General features: G+C 36.2%; 1 protein-coding gene across 4 annotated transcripts in view; it reads right to left on the bottom strand.

Moving 5' to 3' along the window:
* The window catches only part of BBS9 (Bardet-Biedl syndrome 9), a 345,679-nt gene that overhangs the window by 201,948 nt on the left and 119,087 nt on the right, over positions 1-24,644 (bottom strand). For all 4 annotated transcript variants that reach the window (XM_054692462.1, XM_054692461.1, XM_054692463.1 and 1 more), the window contains exons 10-12: positions 11,048-11,229; positions 5,543-5,619; positions 2,231-2,284 (exon numbers count right to left, since the gene is read on the bottom strand). In XM_054692462.1, the coding sequence (XP_054548437.1) occupies positions 2,231-2,284; positions 5,543-5,619; positions 11,048-11,229 (313 nt within the window). The remainder of the gene's footprint in view (positions 1-2,230; positions 2,285-5,542; positions 5,620-11,047; positions 11,230-24,644) is intronic.

Raw genomic sequence — 24,644 nt, 5'->3', positions numbered from 1 at the left:
AGTAGTAATAAGCCATTTGTTTTAGACACCAGACCTTCTGAGTCAGCTGGGTATAACTTAGACAAGGATTGCACAATGTTACATTGTTACAAGAAGTGTTTGCAGTTGGTTTAGATGCATGATTGGGATAGGCCAGATACAGATTTATTGAACCCCAACAATGGACGAGGCACTTTTAAATGTAAATCAAGGAGATGTGTGATGAAAATAACTGCAGTAACAAAGAAGAGTTGTGTGTGAGCCAAGAAAAGAGTTAAAGACTTGGCTAGATCATAAACCTCATAGTTTAAGAAAAAAATAATTATAGAATATTGAGGGGAAAATATAAAATGTTAATACGAGAATTTTCCATGCTATATTCTACTTCTAATGAAATGAAATATGATCCTTAGGAAATATAATATCAAATTTTTATCCTAGATACATAAATATGAATCCAAAAGCCAGGTATGAACAACCACTCTGCCTTAGTTGCCTGGAACAGAGGGTCACGCATCATGCACACATACTCAAGGTAGTCACATCTTCATTCACTTGGAACAGATGGAAAAATTTTCTCAATTAACAGGATTTATTACGATGGAAACCTGCATAGTTATATATCTTGGTTGTTGTTATAAAAGGTTATAAGGAGAGATTTATAGCAGAAATGTGTATAGAAACTGTCAGACATAATCAGGAAGTCATTGTGTCTACTGGCTGAGGCCAGTTGATTTTGTCCAAACCTCTTGTGTTGCATTCTTTTTCATGCTCTTGTAATGGCAATAAGGAAGAGAGTTGTGGCTTAGTCATACTCATATATAGTAAATTTCAATAATGAAGTAAAATTCTCCAGTAGTGTCACACCATCATTTTAAGGTAACTAGTAGACATGAAAAAACTAAAAACTGCCCTGGGAGGGAAATGTGTGTTTACTTATAGCAATAACTAACAGTTAGGTGGGGGGTGGGGATTAACATAAGCAATGTTATCTGGTTTAGGTACAAGAGTCCCTTTTGCAATTTATAGTGTGCCCCTGAATTATTATGTGTATGAGTCTGAACAATCTCAGTAAATAGATATAAAAGATAATTCACTACACAAAAGTCTATAGATCATTCTTGGAACTCTGCAGGGGTTTTTTGTTGGGTTTTTTTTTTCCTTAAGCGTTTGATTTCTTGCCACTAATGCTTTTCCAGACTCAGAAGTATTAATGAGATAGAGCCTTTGATTGGATAGAGAAAGGGAGACTGGAGAAAGACCACCCTTGTTTCCACTGGCAAGAATCCAAAAAAATTAGTTTAGGAAACTGTTACAAGATTGGGCTCCCTTCAACTTCCACCAAAGATTCCCACGCTTGGGCCACCGGTTAGACCCAATGTAAGTGAACACAATTGGTAAAGCCTGGTACCCTGTCAAGCCCCTCCAAGGACAGCAACCCATAATCTAAGAAAATATAAAGCCTTGTCCAAGTTTTGACTAAGTGAATCGCCAAGATCCACAACTCTCCCTGGCTCCAAGGTCTGGGCAGTGATAAATATTTTCAGCTAATAATGTGCTGACTGATTACCACACTTTAATCTAAATGCCTTAAGAGGGTTCTACATTTGAGTTCTAGTTCTAAAATTCTACAATGACAGGATTGAAAATCTTAACCAAAACCACATCCGTCTTCCTCTTTTTTTAATACTATCAATTTGTCGCTACTCTGTGGCTTCTTCATTTAATATTTTCTTGCTATAAATAAATCCATTTAAAAGTTAATGTTACGGTAGACAGCTGACTGGGAATTCTTTTCAAATACACACAGACATAATCATACATAAAAGAAACATTCATTAGCATTTATATAATTCCCCTGTGTGTGGGCATATATGTGTGTGTATGTTGAAATCATGTATGATGTTGAAAACAACTTATCTATTATGAGTGATGATAACCATTGATTTTAGTTAAAATGTTAATTTCTTTTCTAGAAAAAAAAGACTGAATATTATCACACATTTAAATAATAGTGGGAATGAGTCACCTATTGTTTATATTATATACATATTGCTAAGAATGCAGTTATATGCTTTATATACATCAGTAACAATAAAGGTTAACTATTCCCTCTCCAATATTAAGGAAAATTGACAAATTTCAGATGTTTGTTTTACATTCCACAAGTTGCTGATAGTGTGACAAGTGACAGATGTGATGAAATGTGTAATATTCTTTGCACATTACAGTCTAGAACCATGGACAATACCTTCACTGTGACAGAAGGGACGAGATCAGTTCCCACTTCAATATCAGTAGGTTGCTGTAAAAACAGAATTGAGACGTGAAAGAATGATTTCAATATTTCACATCCACAAGTGAACAATATGGGTGCAATATATACTTTCCACAACCAAAAGAGGAAATGAATTAGACAGATTTAAATGACAGACTAACAGTCAATATAGCCATCAGAATGCCCTCATCTGGAAAGTCATGTGCTAATATTAAAAATCCTGTTCAGCAGAAAGGAAAGTCATATATTTTGTAATCAACTACTCTGTTGTCAAATTTACTTAAATGTTGAAACTAATTAATTGTATTAATTGGTCCATTATGTTAGACAAAAGGCCTCCCTATATTTCCCAAATAAACATTTTGCCTTTCTTCTAGATCTTTGTATTTTCAACTTGCCAAATGTATATTCTAATATGATAAAAATGTGTCTAAGAAATGTGCTTGTATAATGATAGAAAGATTGACTAGCCTTATACCTAGAAAATAAAAGTAGTATATTCATTTGAAGACGTGTAAGCCTATACCATGAAAACATATAAATGTTGTGAAGCAATGTTACCTCAATTTAAAAAAAAATAAAAATAAACTTTAAATAAGTGTCTACATTATTTTACTAGTACCTATCATAAACTAGTTCATTCTTTGAGCATCAGACTGGCTTACTTGGTCCTATCTCCTAAAGAGATCGAAATAATACATAAAAGAGAAAACATATCTTTATAATCTATAAGTGATGGTAGATTAAGAGGGAAAAAAATCTTCTCTCTAAAATTAGAATTAGAATAAGGGATAACACATTTTCTAACAACACCCATTATCAATTCCTGGGGAACAATTAAGGTTATAATGACTCTATCAAACCAATGAATAGATCCACTGAGCTTAAAGTTAACATATTTGAAAATTTTTTTACTAAGAAAAACTAAACCATTTCTAAGCAAAGGGTATCACTATGATGTAATGGGTATCAGTATAAGTAAGAGAAGACTCATATTCTGTTTATAATTCCATAGGAAACCATATACATGGACTCATATCCAACTTCTCAATCAAGAAGATAGGATAGCAACGAATGTCTCTTCTATTTAAAAAAAAAAGTCCACACTAATATAAATTATAATATTTTGATGTATAGTTTCATAATAATGATTCAAAACAAAATATTAAGCCAGGCTTTTTGTTCTAGTATTACCTAAAATACAGGAAATGTTTCACATTTAGCTGTCTGCAGACTCAGAAGAGAAACTAACACCTCTTGTTTTCTGCTTTGTTCAATCTATCTAAACACCTAGATACTTCAAGGACAGCACTGCCCTGGGAACATAAAATTACAGCCAGAGAGAAATGGCTATACAAAGATACTATAGCACCATAGCCACATAAATCACTGGAGTAATGTTTTCCACTGGGAAGAATACGATACTCTCAAGAATCTCTTAAGAAGGAAAAAATAGTAAGACAAGGAAAATGAAGTTGGAAAGAGACACCTAGTTAAGAGGAAACAGCACTCCAGGTTACCAATAGGGAAATATATATTACAATATAGTGCTATTACATAAGGCATGTTCCTACAAAGATCAAAAGTTGCTAAAGGAGAGAAAGAAAATTCCTCATTGCTAATAGGCTATATTTAAGAGAAGTTAGGAAAAAATTATATAAGTTGCCCAAAGGAAAAAAAGAATCATTTTCAAGGCAAGAAAATGTGTGTACATTTGTCAGCTAACTAAGCAGAAATGTTCCACTCAGACTACACCCTTCAGGTAGAGTGAGAAATGGTGTGTGCTGAATGCCCAATGTTTAAAACAGTGCCTCTACTATGTGATTCAGCTGGCTGAATGTTTCTTTCATAGGTAGTTCTATTTTTTTTTTAAGTACACAGAACTTACTATGCTACGGCAATGTTAATGTGATTTTTATCACAACTTAAGTTCATTGTTTATACTAAGATTAATCTTTGAAAACTCATCACAACTACTTACTGTATTATATTTTGATACCTAAATAGCAAAGTCATTTCCTAGGCAAAATTTTATGTCATGAACTACAAATACAATAAAAGCAATAGATTCAATCACTTCCCTAACTGATCAACTTTTGATACAGACACATAAACTTAATTGATTTTATCCAAACTGCAGGTAGGGAGACATAATCGTAATTTAACAAGTGCTTACAGAAGACTAAACAAGAACATGGGGTGATATGAGCAAGGACAGATCTCCTTTTATCCTGGTTTCAGTTTTACTTATTCATTCATAGAGCAAATGTATACTGAGTACCCATTATATGAAAGGCACTAGGATTATGGCAGTAACAAGACAAGTAGAATATAGGTGGTAGTGGTGATGAGGATAAAATGATGATGATGATGATGATGATATAGGAAGAATTAAACTGTGATTTAATCAATATCATGATGATGATGGTTAATTATTATAAAAATTCAACAAAGGAGATTCTCTTATTATTCCCATTTAGAGGTGAGAGATTTGAGGTTAAGAAAATTAATTATCGTGCCTGAGTCACATAGATAAAAATGGGGGCAAAAATAATTTCTGGCCCAATTATATACTCTTAAGTTTCTCTACCATCACTATCCTAATGTAGCAAAATTGTAAATTATCAAACCTAAACCTCATTAACTCATGAAATGTTCAACAAAAAAAAAATCAGTATTAGTCATCTGAATTAAAATTATCTCAATACTCTGATACTGATAAAGTATCAAAAAAAAAAAAAGATTCTGAAGGGCCTCCCCGGTGGCGCAGCAGTTGAGCGCTGGGTTGCAAAGCTGCCCGCAGCCTCTGCAGCGCCAGTTCGATCCCCGGCCACCAGGTGAGGGTCCCACATGGCTCGCAGACCTCTCCTGCCGCCCGCTGCATCCCTCAGCAGTGTACTTCGTCTGTCTGCTTGTTCTGCTCCCCGCTCTGGCTCTGGTGAATTCTCTCACCCTCCCATGCTTCTGACTGTACCCAGTGCTTGTATAAATAAATAAATAAAATCTTTAGGAAAAAAAAAAAGATTCTGAATAACAGCAAGAAACCTTTCTAGTATCCTATCTTCTTGGGCCCCACCCCTTCTTTTAAATAGAAATCCTATCTAAAAAGCTCTTCACTGCACGAAGAAGCTAGAAACATTTTTTCTGGAAAGGAACAAACCCTAAAATTTGATCCTTCCTAAGTTTCTATTTGGAAGCCCACAATTTAAACCAATAATTCTGATTCCAATACATTAGAGTCCATCACTACCATAAACTCTTTCAAAAATCTGCAAATGGACTTACAGAAACTGAATCAGTGTTAGGAGAAACCATGGCAGAAACTTTCAAGTCATCTTCCATCTCAGTCATGGGCCAAAAACCTGTAATATAAAAGGGAAAATAAAAAGATATTTAATTACAAAGTTAAATCTGCTACACATAGGGTTTTTTTTTTAGGTTTATTTACATCATATATCAAAAAACAACCCCATAAAGATATTCACAAGTAAAGAAAACTATTCATTACAGAACTAGAAACCTGATGCTTATTTTTCCCCTCTGTAACATTATAAAGAAAAATTATCTCTTTCTCCAATGACATTAGCTAAGATGTAACCTATTGACTCATTGGTAATGGGTATTTCAATGTCCTCTCCATAACTATTGGCACAAATTAGTACAACCATTTTGAAGATTAGTTGGCTATAACTATCAAAATGTAAAATATGCATACATCCTGTGATGCAACAATTCTACTCCAAAGCATTTTTATAATACTCATAGACCTGCCAAAGGAGGATCTCTGCTGCTGAGAGAGAAAAGAAAGGGGAGGAAGGAAAAGGGAAAAGAGAAGAGGAGGGAAGGAGAGGAAAAGAAAACAAAAAAAAACAAAGAAAGAAACAAAAAAAGAAACAGAAAGGATGGGAGAAAGCAAGGAAGGAAACCTGAGTTTCTACATTTCTATTAGTAGGGAAACTGGTTAACGAAATCATGGTATACCGTACTTTGCAAGGGTCCAGAACTCAAAGATGTAAATAAGAGTGCTTCCCATCTTTATACACTGATATGAAAAGAACTCAAAGATGTATCTATTATTACAAAAAAAAAAAAGCAAGATGCTATTTTATCTCAGTTGCTGACATGCCATTAAAACTGAGAAAGAGGGCCTCGCCGGTGGTGCAGCGGTTGAGCACTGGATTGCAAAGCTGCCCGCAGCCTCTGCAGTGCCGGTTCGATCCCAGGCCACCAGCAAAGGTCCCACTCGGAGCGCAGACCTCTCCTGCCGCCTGCTGCTCCCCTCAGCAGTGTACTTCGGTCCTTCTGCTTATTCTGCTCCCTGCTCTGGCTCTGGTGAATTCTCTCACCCTCCCGCGCTTCTGACTGTACCCACTGCTTATATAAATATATAAATATATAAATAAACAAACAAACAAACAAGCAAACCTTAAAAAAAAAACAAAAACAAAAACTGAGAAAGACCTGGAAACTTCACGGTGACCTTTGCAGATAAGAGAAGCACCCAAGAGAACAGGGTGATGCTGGCGGCATGCATCACCACAAGTGCCAGCTTCAACAAATATCACCCAAGGTTCTTTGGAAAAGATGATATGAGGCATTACCAACAAAAGAGAAATCAGAGGTTCTGCCCAGTGATCAACTTTGATAAACTGTGGACTTTGGTGAATGAGGAGATACAGGTAAATGATGACAAACACAATCTTGGATTTGTGCCTATCATTGATGTAGTACAATCAGGCTACCAGGTATTTCTACTCCAAATGTTATTTGGAGAACTGTGGCATCACAGGATGTGTATAATTTACATTTTGATAGTTATAAACGATCAACTATCAACCAACTAACCTTCAAAATGATTGTACTAAATTGGGCTTGTGCCAGTTGTTATGAAGGGGCCATTGAAATTCCCATTACTAATGAGTCAAAAGGTCACATCTTAGCTAACACCACTGGAGAAATAGACAATTTTTCTTGTCTCTCTTCTCTCCTGGAATTCATTTGTACATAATACCTGGAACTGTTGAAATTACCCTGTAACCTATAAAGGCATGTGCCCCGTGCCTAAGGATGTCTGACTAAAAATATGGAAAGTACTTGAATGATGCCACATAAATCAGCTATCTCACAAAATGAATAATTACCTATAATCACCATCAGGCATTCCCACCACACTGCAATGTTTGGAATAAAAATTTCCATAAGTGAATGTACAAAATGTTTCTCATTACCTATTCATTAATGAGTCTTCAGTTCTTTTTTTTTTAAAAGAACTCTTTTTTGTTTGTTTGTTTGTTTGTTTGTTTATACAAGCACTGGGTATAGTCAGAAGCGCAGGAGGGTGAGAGAATTCACCAGAGCCAGAGCAGGGAGCAGAGCAGGCAGAAGGACCGAAGTACACTGCTGAGGGGAGCAGCGGGCGGCAGGAGAGGTCTGCGTGCCAGGTGGGACCCTCCTCCGGAGGCCGGGGAGCAGCCGGGTATCGAACTGGTGCTGCAGAGGCTGCGGGCAGCTTCGCAACCCAGCGCTCAACCGCTGCGCCACCGGGGAGGCCCCTAGTCTTCAGTTCTTTTAATTTTTTTTTTTAACTAAAAGGAGCTCAATTTAATTCTAAGCAACAAAGTGCTCAGCTAATAGACTAAACTGCCCACTCTCTTTTGCAGCTTCAAATGGCCAGACAGGTATGAGTAGGTGATGCTCAGAGTGTGGTTCCTAGAAAAGACCCTGAGGGGGCCTGACTCAGCTGAGGATGTGAGGTCTGGAGTTCCAGAAGCCATCCTGGAACAACAGATGACCCTGGGAGAGGAGGGATTAAAGTCTCTGATGACAGTGGAACTGACAACCAACCTTAGAATTTCCCACTGTTGGATTCCTTTTCCACAGGAAAGGAAAAAAACCTCTGCCTTGTTTAAGTCACCTTATTTGGGTATTCTGTTCTATGTATTTATACATAACCCTAAACACACATCTTCCAACAAGTACAAATATTTCTAGTACTCAATGGCAAGGGCAATTTAGACATATTTCACATGCAGATTTTCTCTTATATGCCTGAGATTTCAATTACTTTTTCCCTTCCTGAAGACACAACTGTGTGTGGGAGGCTTTCTCAATAGCATACCCAATCTTTCATGTCCACCCCAGATAGAGAACATGATCAGCTGTCTAAATCGTAAGGAAAATCTGTCCTTGAAAGTGCCTACTCACAAATGTTGTTGACTACTGGGAAAAGAAATATTAGGAAGGAGTAGCACTAATGAGTCGAGCATGAAAAACTTCAAATCCATGAGCCATACAGAAATTATTAGTATAATTTCATGCTTACAACATACATTCCTCATATAACTTACACACATAAAATCAGCTTCAAAAACACTTTTATTACAGAAGATAATATACACCATGTGTACAACAAAATGTACTATTAAAAATAGCTTCACATTTTGCTGCAACTCATGCTTTGAAGACATAAAAAAAAAAGTTTTAAGTATTGAACATAAGCCACTAGACTGTGAACATTTTTTTTTTTGCAAGCTAAAACCAACTGGACTAAAATAAGCGACATTTAAGTGAATAATAAGGTCATCAAAATGTTCAGTTTGAACTTCTCATAATCTTCTATAATGAAATGATTTTATATAATTACAGGTATTTTAATAAACAAATACACCACAGCCTTACATAGGTATAGAATGCTGTCTTTCCCATATTTAGAAAAGAAACTGTTTTTTGAGGTACCATTGTTTTATATCCTTGCTAGTGTGTTGACAGTAAAGGATTTCCCCCTCAGGTGCAGTCACAGAAGCACCCATGGTCCTCCACCACAGTTCTCTGTCCTCTCTCCCTGCCTTCCGCTCACCTGATCCCCCTTCTGCTCCCCTTCTTCTGGATGCCTCAGCTCTATGTTCAGCTTTCAAGGATTGGCTTTAAAGTTTGTCTTTGTCTTACCCTTTGTGTAGTTTCTCTGTATTCCACATACAAGTCAGAAATAAATATTTTAATGACTTTTTTTAAAAGTTTCTGTTTCTTTTTTAGTAATAAAATCAACTGATAGTGGCATAGAGGGGCAAGGACTTTCAATATTAACTAAAATTTGAAGTTATACAATGAATGAACTCTGTATGCAAAGCTATGATTACATCCCTAGGCTCAGTAGTAGTTGTTTCAAGATACACTGAAGGATGAAAACAGCCTGGCCTTCTCACCTAAGGGCAGCACTATGATCACCAAAAAATAACTTCACTTAAGGGATTTTGCTAAGAAATGTTATGCACAATCAAGTGTTAGTCAAAATATAATTAGGACACTGTTTATGAAAAGGGCAAAATCTCAAGACTCAAAGTTTGAAGAGAAATACAATACCCATCATTATAGAATTATATATTTTTAAAGGATTGCTATTTGGATCTTTTTCTTACCAATCTCTAACAACTTAATAAAAATATTAAAAGGATGGAAGAAACAAGTATTATATAAAGTTTTGTTCCTCTGAATAGTACAGAATATAGAATATTTTCACAATTATTATTACATATGAGCCATAAAATAGTTATTTTGTGAATTTAAAGAAAAACTTGGAGTGAAAAGCTACATTAAATGTATTTAATAAACTCTGGAAACTTTGTTTCATATATATGTCAGTCTTCCCCAGTTACATTTTTAAATGACAAAATGAGACTTGTAATTCCATTAATACCAAAGACACTAGTATCAAAAGTGTGTATTACAATATAACTCAAACAAACTTGACCATTCTATATTTGGCAGGGGGAGTGCTGACAACAAATACGTTTTTAAGTAATTGGAGACATTTAAAAGACTTAAGTTTCACTAGCTTACTTTCAAAACTTTCTGAGAGAATGTGTGAAGTCAAAGATAATAAATTCATTTTAATATTCATATTTTTAAATATATTATCTCAATTCTAATGAATCCTTCTTGTAATACAGACTCAAAAAACATAAATCTAGTAAAGTGATTAGACCAGGATTAAGACTGGTACTGCTGTTTTAGTTGGCTTTTGATGCTTTGCCTCTTTTATTCCTCCTACTTGTTTTAATATTTCTTTTATGTGAAAATCAGCCATATTTTTCTCACTAAAAAAATACTTTTACCTGACCCTGAGAAGAGAACTTAAAGTAATGCTTTTCACATGTCCAACCCAAACTGCAAGATTGGTGTTTTATTTCTCCTTTTATTTTACAATAAAATTATACCCTTGTGAATCCCAAAGTAAGATAATATTGAGTTATTCAAAACTCAGGAACTGAAAATCTCATCAGTCTCTGAGCCATTAGAAATCAGCATACCATAGGCTACACTTCATTTGGACAGCTAATTAACTGCAAACATAAAAAGTATATCACTAAGCAGCAAATGACTACTTTTTTTAGTAACAGAGTGCTAAGTCATACACTGCTTTTGTTTCTTTTAAAAGAAGCAACCAAAAGTGTTGTCAGGACTATTAGAAGTTAATAAATGACCGTTTTAAACTTGAATGCTTTTCTCAAGGCCTGAAAGTACCTGTTCTTTTCTTAGGGTTTAAAGAGAAAAACTAGATAGCACTGTCCCTGAAACACATGAAAACATTATGTTAAATAGGATGTATTTTACAGATACCATAAAATACAAATTAAGAACACAGGCCTGTGTTCTAAAGAGTCACCATCTTTTTACAAATATGACTTTAATTCAGCAAAGAAAACTATCTCATACAAGCAAAATATTATCCACATTCAAGATGATGTGAATTTTACACTGAAATCAAATAGTAAAAAGCTGCAAATGAGATACCTTGTGATTTGTTAACATCTTTGATGATTTTTTGAAGTTCTTTCAATTCTATATCAAGTTCACCGTAGTTTATTTCTCTAGCTTCAACTTTCGGAGCTTGGAACAAAGAAGGGTCTGTCCCCAGGTATGAACACTGCAAGTGACCATCATCACTCAGAGTGACTATCACTCCCTTTAAATTACTAAAATAAGAGAAAATGAGATATAATTAAAACTTTAGGTGGATTTAGACTTGACCAACTACATTTTTTATTCAAGTCAGCTTCATCATACCATTAAGAAAATGACTATATAACATATCTGTTTCTAAAACTTTACATCAAAGACTCAACTCAAAGGTTTCAACCATGATTTATAGTTATATACAATTACTCCCAATGTTACAATTCATTACAGGAAGAAAAAAACCTTCACAATTATTATAATAACTGCCATATTTTGGGAGCTAACTACATGGTAAATCCTGCTCTAAGAGCTTTTCATAACTGTAGCATTTAATCCCCACTCCAGCTACTACTTGGCAGATTCATAATAAGCATGTGAACAACATTTGTGGAGCTACTGTGGATCAAGAGTGGGCTGCTGGGTGGCTGAAGACCAAGACTGAAGCACAGGGGCAAAGACAGGACAATCCAGAAGAATGGCCAAGAAGGGTAACGGTGTAAGCCTTGGGAGACCTTGAAGAGAAATGTTTCCCTGCTCTTTACTTTTGCTTTCTCTCTAAGGTTGGAACCCGTGAGTGCCCTTTTTTTTTTTATTTATTTTTTTTTAATATAGAGACATGCTTTATTTATTTATTTATTTGTGTGTTTGTTTGTTTTGTTTATACAAGCACTGGGTATAGTCAGAGGCGGGGGAGGGTGAGAGAATTCACCAGAGCCAGAGCAGGGAGCAGAGCAGGCAGAAGGACCGAAGTACACTGCTGAGGGGAGCAGCGGGCGGCAGGAGAGGTCTGCGCGCCATGTGGGACCCTCCTCCGGTGGCCGGGGAGCAGCCGGGGATCGAACTGGTGCTGCAGAGGCAGCGGGCAGCTTCGCAACCCAAGGCTCAACCGCTGCACTACCGGGGAGGCCCCCGCGAGTGCCCTCTTTACCCCGGTGCACTCATCCTCATTTCCTTGACACACCCTCCCACTCAAGTAGTCTCTGGCCTGTTTGCTCTATCTTTTCTCTCTTAGATAGAAGTACCCCATTTTCTCATTTAGTAGCTCTTTCTCCAGCACTCTTTTCCTCTCTGTCCTTCACTCTTGCGTCTTCCTTAGGCTCCCTTACCTCTCCTTTAATCTAGTCATCATGTAAAAATTTTACATAATTTGAGCATGCCTTTTACTAAATAAAAATTGTAATTATAGGGCCTCCCCTGGTGGCGCAGTGGTTGAGCGCTGGGTTGCGAGGATGCCCGCTGCCTCTGCAGCACCGGTTAATTTCCCGGCCGCCAGCGAGGGTCCCACAAAAAAAAAAAAAAAAATTGTAATTGTAAGTTTTCCTGAAAATGATGTGAAAAGTAGTTGAGCTGAAACACTGTGTTTGTCTCCTCCCTAGCTAGCCTCCTGCCCCCACCCCCGGCCCCCAAAATCAATAATGTCATAGTCATTTTAAACTTATACCTAATAAATTTGTTTGATTTTTTGTTATGTTATCTAGTGGTCTTTGATTTAAAAACAAATTGATCTCCAACCCTGTTGTACAGGTGCAATATTAATTTCAAATAAAAGAAAATTTGCAAGAGAAAATAACTTGGAGAAAGTGTTATTCATCTGAAGGAAAGAAGATAAAAGTATGTCAGTCTAGGCTTTACTCAGAATGAGTAAGAATTTTTAAAATTCCTAACTTTGGGTCCTGGCAGGTGGTCACTTCATTAATCTAAAAGTTCAACTTGGATGAGACTAGACACTGCTCAATCCTTCCCAGCATTCATTTCACTTGTCTCCAATACAATATTCCTATGCACACCTTCCCTAGGGCTTAGGTTCAGTCAGTGCTTCACAATCCTGTGGTGCAACTTCAGAGAATTAAAAAGTACACTAACATCACTGATTAACAGCTAAAGAAGTAGACTAGACTAGAGCCAGGAGTCCAGATCTAGCTGTAATACTAACCCTATAAAGCTAAGTCAACTTGAAGAAGTCTTCCTAAATTTTATCTCTAAAATAAGATGAGGTTAGAAGATCCTCAAAAAGATTTGTTTCATGTACTGGTCCTGTCAATCAATCTCAGAAAATAAATACTCCAAAACGAAATTATTTTCCTAAAATAAAGTGTGAGAAGCAACCCCATGGTACCACTGGGCTGACCCCTTCTTTGCAAGCAACTGAAGCCACCTAGTGGCCAGGGAAATCCTGACTTCCAGCCCTTACTTCCATTTCAAGAGGGCAAAGCCTCTGCTGCCTCCTAGTAGCGACTGGAGTCTGATCTCCATTCTACTCAGACCCACCAACGTTTAAGGACCTAATAAGTCCTCCAGAAACTCTAGGACCTTTGGCTAGAGCAGACCTTTGGCTGGCTTCTCAGAGAATGTGAGACTTATTAATTCTCTGTAACCAGAGTAATTCCATTTCATCTTCCCTCCTTGAGGGGTCCATAATATAGGAAATGAGCAAGAACCAACACAAGTACCCCTCATTATCCAAAGTTATGTGATCTTTGAGTTAGACAGCTTATTAATGAATCCATTTCATTCCATGGTTTTAGGTAGGAAATAGCAACCATTTAGTTGCAAGGAATTTATCTAAAAATTTATATGAACCAATTAAGTTTCTCAGTTCAATCAGTAAGAGTTTGGACAGTACTTTTTTAGTAGTAGAGACATGTATTCCTTCAAACTCTCAAAAAAAATAAATAAATAAAAACACTTTACTGGTGCTTGAGATACACAAATAGAAAAAGGAGGAGTCCGGGTCTTCCCTCACTGAAAGAACTTTCAGGCAGAACCAGAACATACTGAGAGTAGATTACAAAACTTGAGTAATTTACTTTTCTACTATCAATGGCATGGAAGCCATTACATATAATTTAGATCAAATAACAGCAATTTAGGCTGCACATGAATTCATTTAATGTTTTGTTCCATAAAAATACTAAGACAAGTTCTAAAAACTCCAGGGTAGATTCATGGAATTTCCATCTAAAACATCTGTGATGGGACAGGCACTTTGAGGCCTACAGCACCACATAACAAACTACATCATCTCTTGGTATGTAATGCAAAGGAAAAATTGTCTATATGTACATTGTTCTTAAAGTTAGGTCCAAGTTAAGTATAAAGAGAAAAAGAAAAACACAATTAATCAACATTCTTTTTTCTACTCAAAGAACATCTTATTCCATATTATTATCGATGTGAGCTCATGTGTATAGTTCTATAAATGACAGAATTTTATACTAGGAGAAAGCATTAAGTATAACAAATTTTGTATATCTTACCATCTACATCTTTAAATTACAGTTAAAACTGCCAAAATGAAGATCTCCAGAATATTACAGATCCTTGAAGAATATCAGCTAACACAAGGCAACAGAATAATTTATTCTATGAAGAATCAAGACCAAAGATGTTATATTCCTCACACTAATAATAATTTTGTGATTTTAGAAAAAAGGGTATGAAAATGTTGGAGTTTCTCAGGAATCTGAAAGAAATTGTTTTATCACTCAGTAAACAGATTCCTGCCTTAATAATACAGTAAAACAAAATTCCAGATGGATTTTTAATGTTAAGCTTAAAATATGAAACTACAAAAATATTTATCTGCCCTTAGGAAGAAAGAACTTTTGCTGCAAAAAGCAATAAACTACAAAGGAAGATATTTCTAAATTAAACCTCAAAAAAAATTTTAAAACTTGTTATATACTTTAAAAATACAGTAAAAAGAACAAAAGAGAAACAAACTGGGAAAACATTGGCAACCAACATAAATACATAATTTAAATTAAATAAATGAAGTTTCTGTACATCCAAACTTGTTTGACCTGTAAAACAATTTTGTTTGTTTAATATGCAAAGAACTCTTATAAACCAATGAAAATAAGATTATATTCTAAAAGAAAAAAATCAAAGGAAATGTACTATTCACACATAAAAAGTCAATATAGATTTAAATTATTTTTAAATCAAAGAAAAGCACACATTTTTAATTATTTTTAAAAACTGTATTTGGGGCCTCCACTGGTGGCACAGCAGTTGAGCGCTGGGCTGCGAAGCTGCCCGCAGCCTCTGCAGTGCCGGTTTGATTCCCGGCCACCTGCAAGGGGCCCACATTTTGCGTAGACCTCTCCTGCTGCCCGCTGCTCCCCTCAGCAGTGTGTTTTGTCAGTCTGCCTGTTCTGTTCCCCGCTCTGGCTCTGGTGAATTCTCTTACCCTCCCACGCTTCTGACTGTACCTAGTGCTTACATAAATAAATAAAATAAATCTTTAAATAAATAAATAATAAAAACTGTATTTGACTATGAAACATTTCAATGTAGCAAAACTGCATTTAATAAACAGTCCTACTATTCAAGAATGTACATGAAAATATTGATAAAAATTAATATACTTTGAATAACAATATAAATTTATCACAAATTCTTTTAGAAAGGACTTTGGAAATACATATCAAAAGCCTTAAGATTCTCACCGTCTTTTACAAAGTAACATACTTCCACAATTAAGAAATTTAGAAACAACCCAAATAATTAAAAAATGAAAATGATTTCTTAAATCATGGCCTAAATATGGTAGTGTTTAGAAGTCATTAAAAATCATCTTACAAAATATCTGCTAACATAGAAATAGCAAAGAAAAAAATACTAGGTTTTAGAGTAAAATATACCGCATATATATCTTATAGCAAATTTATAAAATATTATGTATAAAATACAGATGAGGAAAAAGTTATGTAAATGCCAACAGAATGGTAACTATGCCTAGTTAGTGACATTTTATAAGTCATTTTTTTTTAAGATTTATTTATTTATTTATACAAGCACTGGGTACAGTCAGAAGCGCGGGAGGGTAAGAGAATTCACCAGAGCCAGAGCGGGGAGCAGAGCAGGCAGAGGGACCGAAGTACACTGCTGAGGGGAGCAGCGGGCGGCAGGAGAGGTCTGCGCACCATGTGGGACCCTCCTCCGGTGGCCGGGGAGCAGCCTGGGATTGAACCAGTGCTGCAGAGGCTGCGGGCAGCTTCGCAATCCAGCGCTCAACCTCTGAGCCACCAGGGAGGCCCAATAAAATCACTTTTAAGACAAACCACAAGCTCATGCGCTGAAGCTAATGGTCTCTAGTCCCAGTGTGTTTTGTGCAAAATATAAATATTTTAAGTTATCAAATTGCCAAAATATGGTTTTTATTACTGGAAAGGAATAAAGGAGGAAAGGGGATGACCTGCTTGGTGGGTAGTCACCCACACACTTAGGAACACAAGAAACACAAAGAAACAACAATAAAAGGATTTATTTACATAGGGAGTGAGAAAAGGGAAAGCAAAAAGAGAGAAGAGAATTTAGAAATTTAGAGACTGCCATGAGGTTGCAAGCAGTCTGTCCCACACCCAGATAGTACCCATGGTGCAAAGATAGAAGTTCAGCATGAGCTGGCGTGGCAAGATGGCAACTGGCCTGGTTAGCAAAGGAAGCAGGAAACTGCCACTTGGAGTGTGGCCATCCACTGAGGGCAAGACCAGAGTCACACATGTGTGGGTGCAAAACCAGAGGCCCAACTAAGAGGAGACATCTGCCACACATGTCACTAAGAAGAGATGGTAGACAGGCCAATCACACCGAATTTTAAAGTTCGCATGGCAGCCCCACTCCACCATCCTTCCCAGCAGTACCTCGGGACACCAGAGGTGGACTGCAAATGACACACTATGCTGTAGGTGCTTCTTGCAGGACAGCCAAAGCAGCGGCCGGCATGGGGCAGGTAAATATGGAGGCGCTCACTAGCCAGAATGTACCAGGCAGCCAGGCACAGGGCATCACCAAAACCAGCACAGCATCCTTCAGGGGTGGGAAGGAGCTGGTGGTGAGGAAAATGCTCTTACATTGCCATATGCAGATATCAAAAGAATCTTTCAAAAACATATTCATTATTGCACCCATTTTTTTTTCTACCTCAGTTAGGAGCATATGATTTAAAGGCACTTCCCTTTAACACAGTGAGCAAACTCAAGTGCCTGTTGCCCTTCCTCAGCCACAACTGGATGACTTGGTTGCTTGAACCTATTTTGAGTCAGTCCATCATAATTATTCTTTTTCTTATTTTATATATTTTTACATCATTCTTCATTTCTGTGCAATGTATGCTTTCTCCCCTCAGGTGTATTCCCCAATTTTTTGAGCATCAACTATGCAAGAGAAGGTACAAAGGTAAATATGCTGTGGTGCATGTCCCTTTAAAAACTCTGGTCTATTTGGAAAGGAAAACTTATTTTTAAAAAAAAAAAAAAAGCCACTGCAATACAACATGGCAGCCCTTTCAACCAAAAGCCAGCCATGTACATCCAGCAGTCTACTGGATACCTGACTGGGAAACATCTAAAGCTGAACATAGCTAAAACTAAGATCCTGATTTTGATGACTCCTGCCGAACACAAACCTGCCCCTTTTCAGCCATTCATATTTCCAAGACAAAGAGTGACTTACTCTTAGTGATACAGAGTAAACAAAGAAAGCTCAGAGGGAGATTAGGTCAAGACTGGAGGCAAGAAACTACATAGTTAAATCACATAGGCTTTTTAACACTCTGTTAAAATTTTTAAATTTTATCCTCAAGCAATAGGAAATCACAAAAATATTTTTTTAAAGATTTATTTATATATATTTATGTATACAAGAACTGGGATACAGGCCAGAGATGCAGGGGGTGAGAGGATTCAATGGACATAGAGTGGGGAACAGAACAGGCAGGCTGACTGAAAACACTGCTGAGGGGAGCAGCGGGCAAGACAGGAGAGGTCTGCTGCGCCATGTGGGTTGCTCCCTGACCGGCTGGGAATTGAACTCGTGCTGCAGAGGCTTCGGATTGCTTCATAGTGCGGTGCTTAACCCCTTGCACCACCAGGGAGGCCCACAAAAATATAAGAGTCAGGAGTAACGTGATCACATTCATCTTTGACAAAAACCTCGTCTGATTGTGAGATGGAAACACCACTTTAGGGGGAATTAATACAGTAAATCCAAGAAAGGAAAAGTGGTAGCCTGGAAGATGGGAATGGAGAGAAGGGGACAGATAAGAACATACTTAAAAGACATAATCATATAATTTAATTCCCTGCATAACCTTTAGAGGAAAATATATTGGCTTTACTTTATTTAAAAAAGAATGAAACCCAGAGAAAATAGATTTGGTCAGCAGGAGATAATAAGTGGAACAGATGTCAAGTACTAGGCCTTTCAGCAGCAAATCTGAAACTTTCTACTGCTTTTAGAAACTAACATGATTCTTCATATAAAATGATATTTTTAGGGTTGACTATATATTCAGCACATATAAAATGCTAAGAAACAGAATGATTTTATAAATAACTAAACTGTATTTGAACTAAACTACAAGGCTGGGTTTGTTTGTTTGTTTTTCATTATTTGTATTAAGCATAATGCCTAAGTATTTTCAAATCAAAACCAGTAAAGAGAAAAGGAAAAAAAACAATTCTACATAAAATGTTAAAAGAATATTTATCTTTAATCTAAACAGTTAAATAAAAAATGAGTATGGATATTTCCTCATGTCAAGATGAAATCAGTTGACACACCTCTTCGGAATTCAGTAGTAAAAGTAATACTGGAATTCAGTAGTATTTGATGACTAGTTAGAAGTTATCATTAGAGGAAAAGATAGTACACGACAGCATACAATATACCATTATCCCACTGTTCTCAGTGGCTCTGTTTGCACATGTATTCTGCATAGAGAATGCTTCTTACATAGTTCTTATAATCAGTATGTATTTTGCTCTTGTCTCCTCATCCTTCAAGTACCTCCATCTTAGTATTTAAAAATGAAGTCATATTTTACTATGATTGGGATTTGGTTTTTCATTTTGGTTTGTTTAGTTTGGGTTTTGCCTTGTTGAGCTTTCCAGTGTTCCCATCACAAAACTATTATATAAATTTTAGGTGATCAGTCCCATGACAATTTTTAAACCTTTTTTAAATCTTATTGTTACTTGTTACATTATATCAAATATCTGTAATATTTGAGTCTTCTGGATTTTGAGAATAGTCATGATAAATATTAAAAAGGGGGATATAATGTATAATCACCAAATAAACAAGCACCAAAATATATTAGGCCATTATTATCAACTCTGAAAACAGACAATGGGAAAAACACATTTGTGGTGGAGATTTCAACACTTCACTAGATTTCAACACCTCACAAAAAAATAAATTAGAATATAATAAGCTTAAACAACAAATTAGACAACAAGAGCCCTAAAAGAATACTACACCCCCCAAAAGTTCAATACATGTTGTTCCCAAGTATATATGGGACATTCTTCAGAAGTACTTACATACTGGGTTACAAGGCAAGTATTAATAAATTCACAAAGATCAAAATAATACCAAGCATCTTTTCTGAACATAAATACACCAAACTAGAAATCAACTACAAAAAAGAAAGCAAGAAAAATCTTCACACATGAAGACCAAACAATACAATACTGAAAAAATACTAGGTTAATGAGGAACTCAAAGAAGAATAAAAAAATACTTCAAGAAAAATGACAATGAGGACACAGCTTCCAGAACTTATGAAAGACAGCAAAAGCCATAGTGAGTGGAAAGTATACAGCAATACAGGCACACATCAAGAAACAAGAAAGAGCTCAGATAGGTAATCTTATATCCCACCTCAAAGAACAAGAAAAAAAGAACAAACAAAACCAAAGGCCAGTAGAAGAAAGGAAATATTAAAAATTAGAGCAGAAATAAAAGTAATAGAAAATGAAAAGACAGTCCAAAACATTAATGAAACCAAAAGCTGATTCTCTGAAAAAATTAAGAAAACAGACAAATCTCTGGCTAAGCTCATTAAGAAAATAAGGAATAAAACTCAATCAGGGGGCCACCTTGGTGGCACAAGGGGTTAAGCACTGCACTATGAAGCAATCCGAAGCCTCTGTAGCACGTTTGAGTTCGATCCAAGGCCGGCCAGAGAGAAATCCACATAGCGAGGCAGACCTCTCCTGTCTTGCCCGCTGCTCCCCTCAGCAGTGTTTTCAGTCAGTCTGCCTCTTCTGGTCCCCACTCTGTCTCTGGTGATTCCTCTCAACCCCCCACCCCGCACTTCTGGCCTGTACCACAGCTCTTGTATGCATAAATAAATGAATCTTAAAAAAAAAAAAACTCAGTCAGGAACAGAAACGAAAGTGAAGTTACCACAGACACTATAAAATTCAGATAAAAATACAAGACTGTTATGAACATCTATATGCCAAAGAGTTCAATAACCTAGAAGAGATGGACAGATTCTTAGAATGATACAACCATCAAAGACTGAATAAGCAAGAAACAGAAAACCTGGACAAACCAACCACAAGCAAGGAGATTGAAACAGTAATCAAAACTCTCCCAAAAACAACAAAAGCCAAAGATCAGAAAGCTTCACAACTGAGTTCTACCAAAACTCAAAGATGAACTAATCCCTATGCTTCTCAAATTCTTCCCCCAAAATTGAGAAAGCCTACTCCCAAACACATTTTATGAGACCAACATTACTTTAATACCAAAATCAAACAAAGACAACAGAAAGAAAGAAAACTATATACCAATTTCCCTAATGAACACAGATGCAAAAATCCTCAATAAAAGTAGCAAACCAAATTCAACAATGCATTAAAGAATCATATAATTTGACCAAGTGGGATTTATACCAGAAGCACAAGGTTCATTCAATACCCAAATATCAATCTACATATCTTACCACATCAACAAAAAGAAATATAAAAACCATATGATCATATTAATAGATGCAGAGAAAAAAGCATTTGATAAGATCCACATCTATTTATGATGAAAACACAAAAAACTGAGGATAAATGGAACTTATCTTAACATAATAAAAGCCATTTATGACAAACCCACAGCTAACATCATTCTCAATGTTCAAAAACTGAAAGCTTCTCTACTAAAATCTGCTACAAGGTTGTCGACTCTCAACACTACTATTCAATGTAGTACTGGAAATCCTAGGTTAGCGCAAATAGGCAAGTTAAAGACACAAAAGGAATCCAAATTGGGAAAGATGATATAAAGTTATCATTATTTGCTGATAAGATGATAATATACATAGTGAGCCCTAAAGACTTCACTGAAAAAATACTTGAAATAACAAATCAGTTCAGTCAAGTGGCAGGTTATAAAAATCACTATTTAAAAATCAGTTGCCTTCCTATCTACAAACAATGAATTAGAAGAAGAAATCAGGGAAATGATCACATTTACAATCACACTAAAAAGAAATTAAATACTAAGAATAAGCTTAACAAAGGGTGTGAAGGACTATACACAGAAAATTTTAAGACATTGTTAAAAGAAATAAAAGACACAAAGAAATGGAAGGATATTCCCTGCTCGTGAATTGCAAGAATTAACATTATCAAAATGGCCATCCTTCCCAAAACAATATAGATTCAATGTATTCCCTACTAAAACCTCAATAGCATTCTTTTTTTTTTTTTTTCATTTTTTTTTTTTAATATTAAATTTTATTTTTATATTCCCCCATACAATTGCAAACGCCCCATTCTGACCCCAATCCTTCCCCTCCCGCCCCCCACCCCCCAAAAAGTGTCTCTGGTTCATAGTTTTTTGTTGATTTTGATTTTCACTTTCTTATATTCATTTTCCTGGTCCCTTATTTAAGTTTTCTAGATTCCTGCTATGAGTGAGACCATCCGGTATTTTTCTTTTTCTTTTTGGCTTATTTCGCTGAGCATGATCCCTTCCAGTGCCATCCATGTTGCTGCAAATTGCATGTGTTTATCTTTTTTGAATGCTGAGTAATATTCCATGGTATATATGTGCCACATCTTCTTGATCCAGTCATCTATTTTTGGGCATTTGGGTTGTTTCCAAAGCTTAGCTATTGTAAACAGTGCTGCTATAAACATAGGAGTGCAGGTGTTCTTTGGAATTGATGTTTCTGTGTCCTTTGGGTAAATACCTAGGAGTGGAATTGCTGGATCATATGGAAGCTCTATGTTTAGTAGGTCCAGAAATCTCCACACAGCTCTCCATAGTGGTTGGACCAGTTTGCACTCCCACCAACAGTGCACAAGAGTTCCTTTTTCTCCACATCCTCGCCAACATTTGTTGTTGCTAGTTTTTTTAATATGTGCCATTCTCACTTGTGTGAGATGGTATCTCATGGTAGTTTTGATTTGCATTTCCCTGATTACAAGTGATGTTGAACATTTTTTCATATGTCTGTTGGCCATTTGCATTTCCTCTTCAGAGAAGTTTCTTTTTAGCTCTTCTGCCCATTTTTTGACTGGATTATTTTCTTTGTTGTTGCTGAGTCTCATCAGCTCTTTGCAGATTTTTGTGATCAGTCCTTTATCATTAGTGTTGGGTGCAAAAATGTTCTCCCAGTTGGTGGGGTTTCTCTTTGTTTTTGTTATTGTCTCTTTTGCTGTGCAGAAGCTCTTTAATTTGATGTAGTCCCAGCTGTTTATCTTTGCCTTCACTATCACTGCTTTGGGTGATGTGTCTGTAAAGATGTCTTTGATGTGCAAATCCCGTAGTGTTTCGCCTATATTTCCTTCTATGTATTTTATGGTTTCAGGTCTTATGTCTAGTTCTTTAATCCATTTTGAGTTGATTTTTGTGTATGGTGTGAGGTAGTGGTCAAGCTTCATTCTTTTGCATGTAGCGACCCAGTTTTCCCAGCACCATTTATTGAACAAACTTTCTTTGCTCCAATGCATAGTCTTTGCTCCTTTGTCAAAGATTAGTTGACCATAAATCTGTGGGTTTATTTCTGGATTTTCTATTCGATTCCATTGGTCTGTATGTCTGTTCTTGTTCCAATACCATGCAGTTTTGATGATTATGGCTTTGTAGTATAGTTTGAAGTCTGGGAGTGTGATGCCTCCATTTCCTTCTTTTTTTTTCAGTAGAGCTTTGGCTATTCGGGGTTTTTGGTGATTCCATATGAATTTCATCAATAATTGTTCTATTTCTTTGAAGAATGCCACTCAATAGCATTCTTTAAGGAAATAGACTAAGCAATACTGAAATTCGTATGGTACCATACAAGATCCTGGATAACCAAAGCAATCCTGACAAAGAGAGTGAGTGGTGGTATCACACTACCAGATTTCAAACTATACTGTAAAGTATAATAATCAAAACAGCACAAAACTGGACAAAAATAGAGACACAAGCCACAAGATTAGCATTGATACCATAGAAAGAAACCTACACCCATATGAACAGTTAATCTATGACAAAGAAGTCAAGAGCATACATTGGCATAAGGAAGTCCTCTTTTATAAATGGTGCTGGGAAAAATGGACAGCCACAAGCAAAAAAATAAAGCTAGGTCATTATCTAACAGCATACAAAAAAAATCAACTCAAAATGGATAAAAGATATGCCTATGAAGAACTGAGACTATACAATACACATAAAAAAAACAGACAACATAAGCTTCAGTGATAACTTCTTACACATGTCTCCAATAGCAAGGAAAACAAGAGAACATAAACAATTGGGACTACATCAAACTAAAATGCTTCTACACAGAAAAACAGGGAAAAAAAAACATAACTGAGACAAAAAGATATACTACTGACTGGGAAAAAATATTCATACATCTAACAAGGATCTGATCTTGAAGATATATAAAGAACTCATAAAACTCAACAAAAAGAAAACAAATAACCCATTTTTTTTTAACAGGCAAAAGAGTTAAATAGGTAGTTCTCCAATGAAGTTACACAGATGGCCAACAAGCACATGAAAAATTGTTCATTATCACTTATCAACAGGGAAATGCATACCCAAACAACAGTGAGATACTACCTCATACCTATGACAATGGGCCATATTAAAAAGACCAAAACATCAAGTGCTGGCAAGGATGTGGGAAAAAAGGAACATTGTTGGTGGGAATGTAAACTGGTCCAGTCCCTACATAAAGCAGTATGAAGGTGTCTCAAAGACTATAAATAGATCTACTATATTATAACCCAGCAATTCCACTACAAGGTATGTAGCCAAAAAAACACAAATATATTAATTCAAAGGGAAATTTGTTCTCTCATGTTCACTGAGCATTATTTCCAATAGCCAAGCTATGGAAACAACCTAAGTGTCCCCCAGAAATGAGCAGATCAAGAAGATGTGGTAGACATACACAATGGGATACTACTCAGCAACCATAAAAGATAAACTCAAGGCCATTTGTGGCATCATAGATTGACCTGGAAGGGATTATGCTAAGTCAGAGGAAAGACAAATACCAGATGGTGTCACTACATGTGGACTATAGAGAAACCATAGAGTAAGATAAAGCTAAATACAAAAAATGAACCCTTGAAGGCAGACTGTAGGACTGAGACATTCAGAGGGGTAGAGGATAGGGGTGGAGGAACACAAAATGGGGAGA

Source organism: Talpa occidentalis, unplaced genomic scaffold, assembly GCF_014898055.3.
Source record: "Talpa occidentalis isolate TD23 unplaced genomic scaffold, MPIMG_talOcc4v2.1, whole genome shotgun sequence".
NCBI classification, from domain to species: Eukaryota; Metazoa; Chordata; class Mammalia; order Eulipotyphla; family Talpidae; genus Talpa; species Talpa occidentalis.
This window is presented reverse-complemented; position numbering and strand designations above follow the sequence as displayed.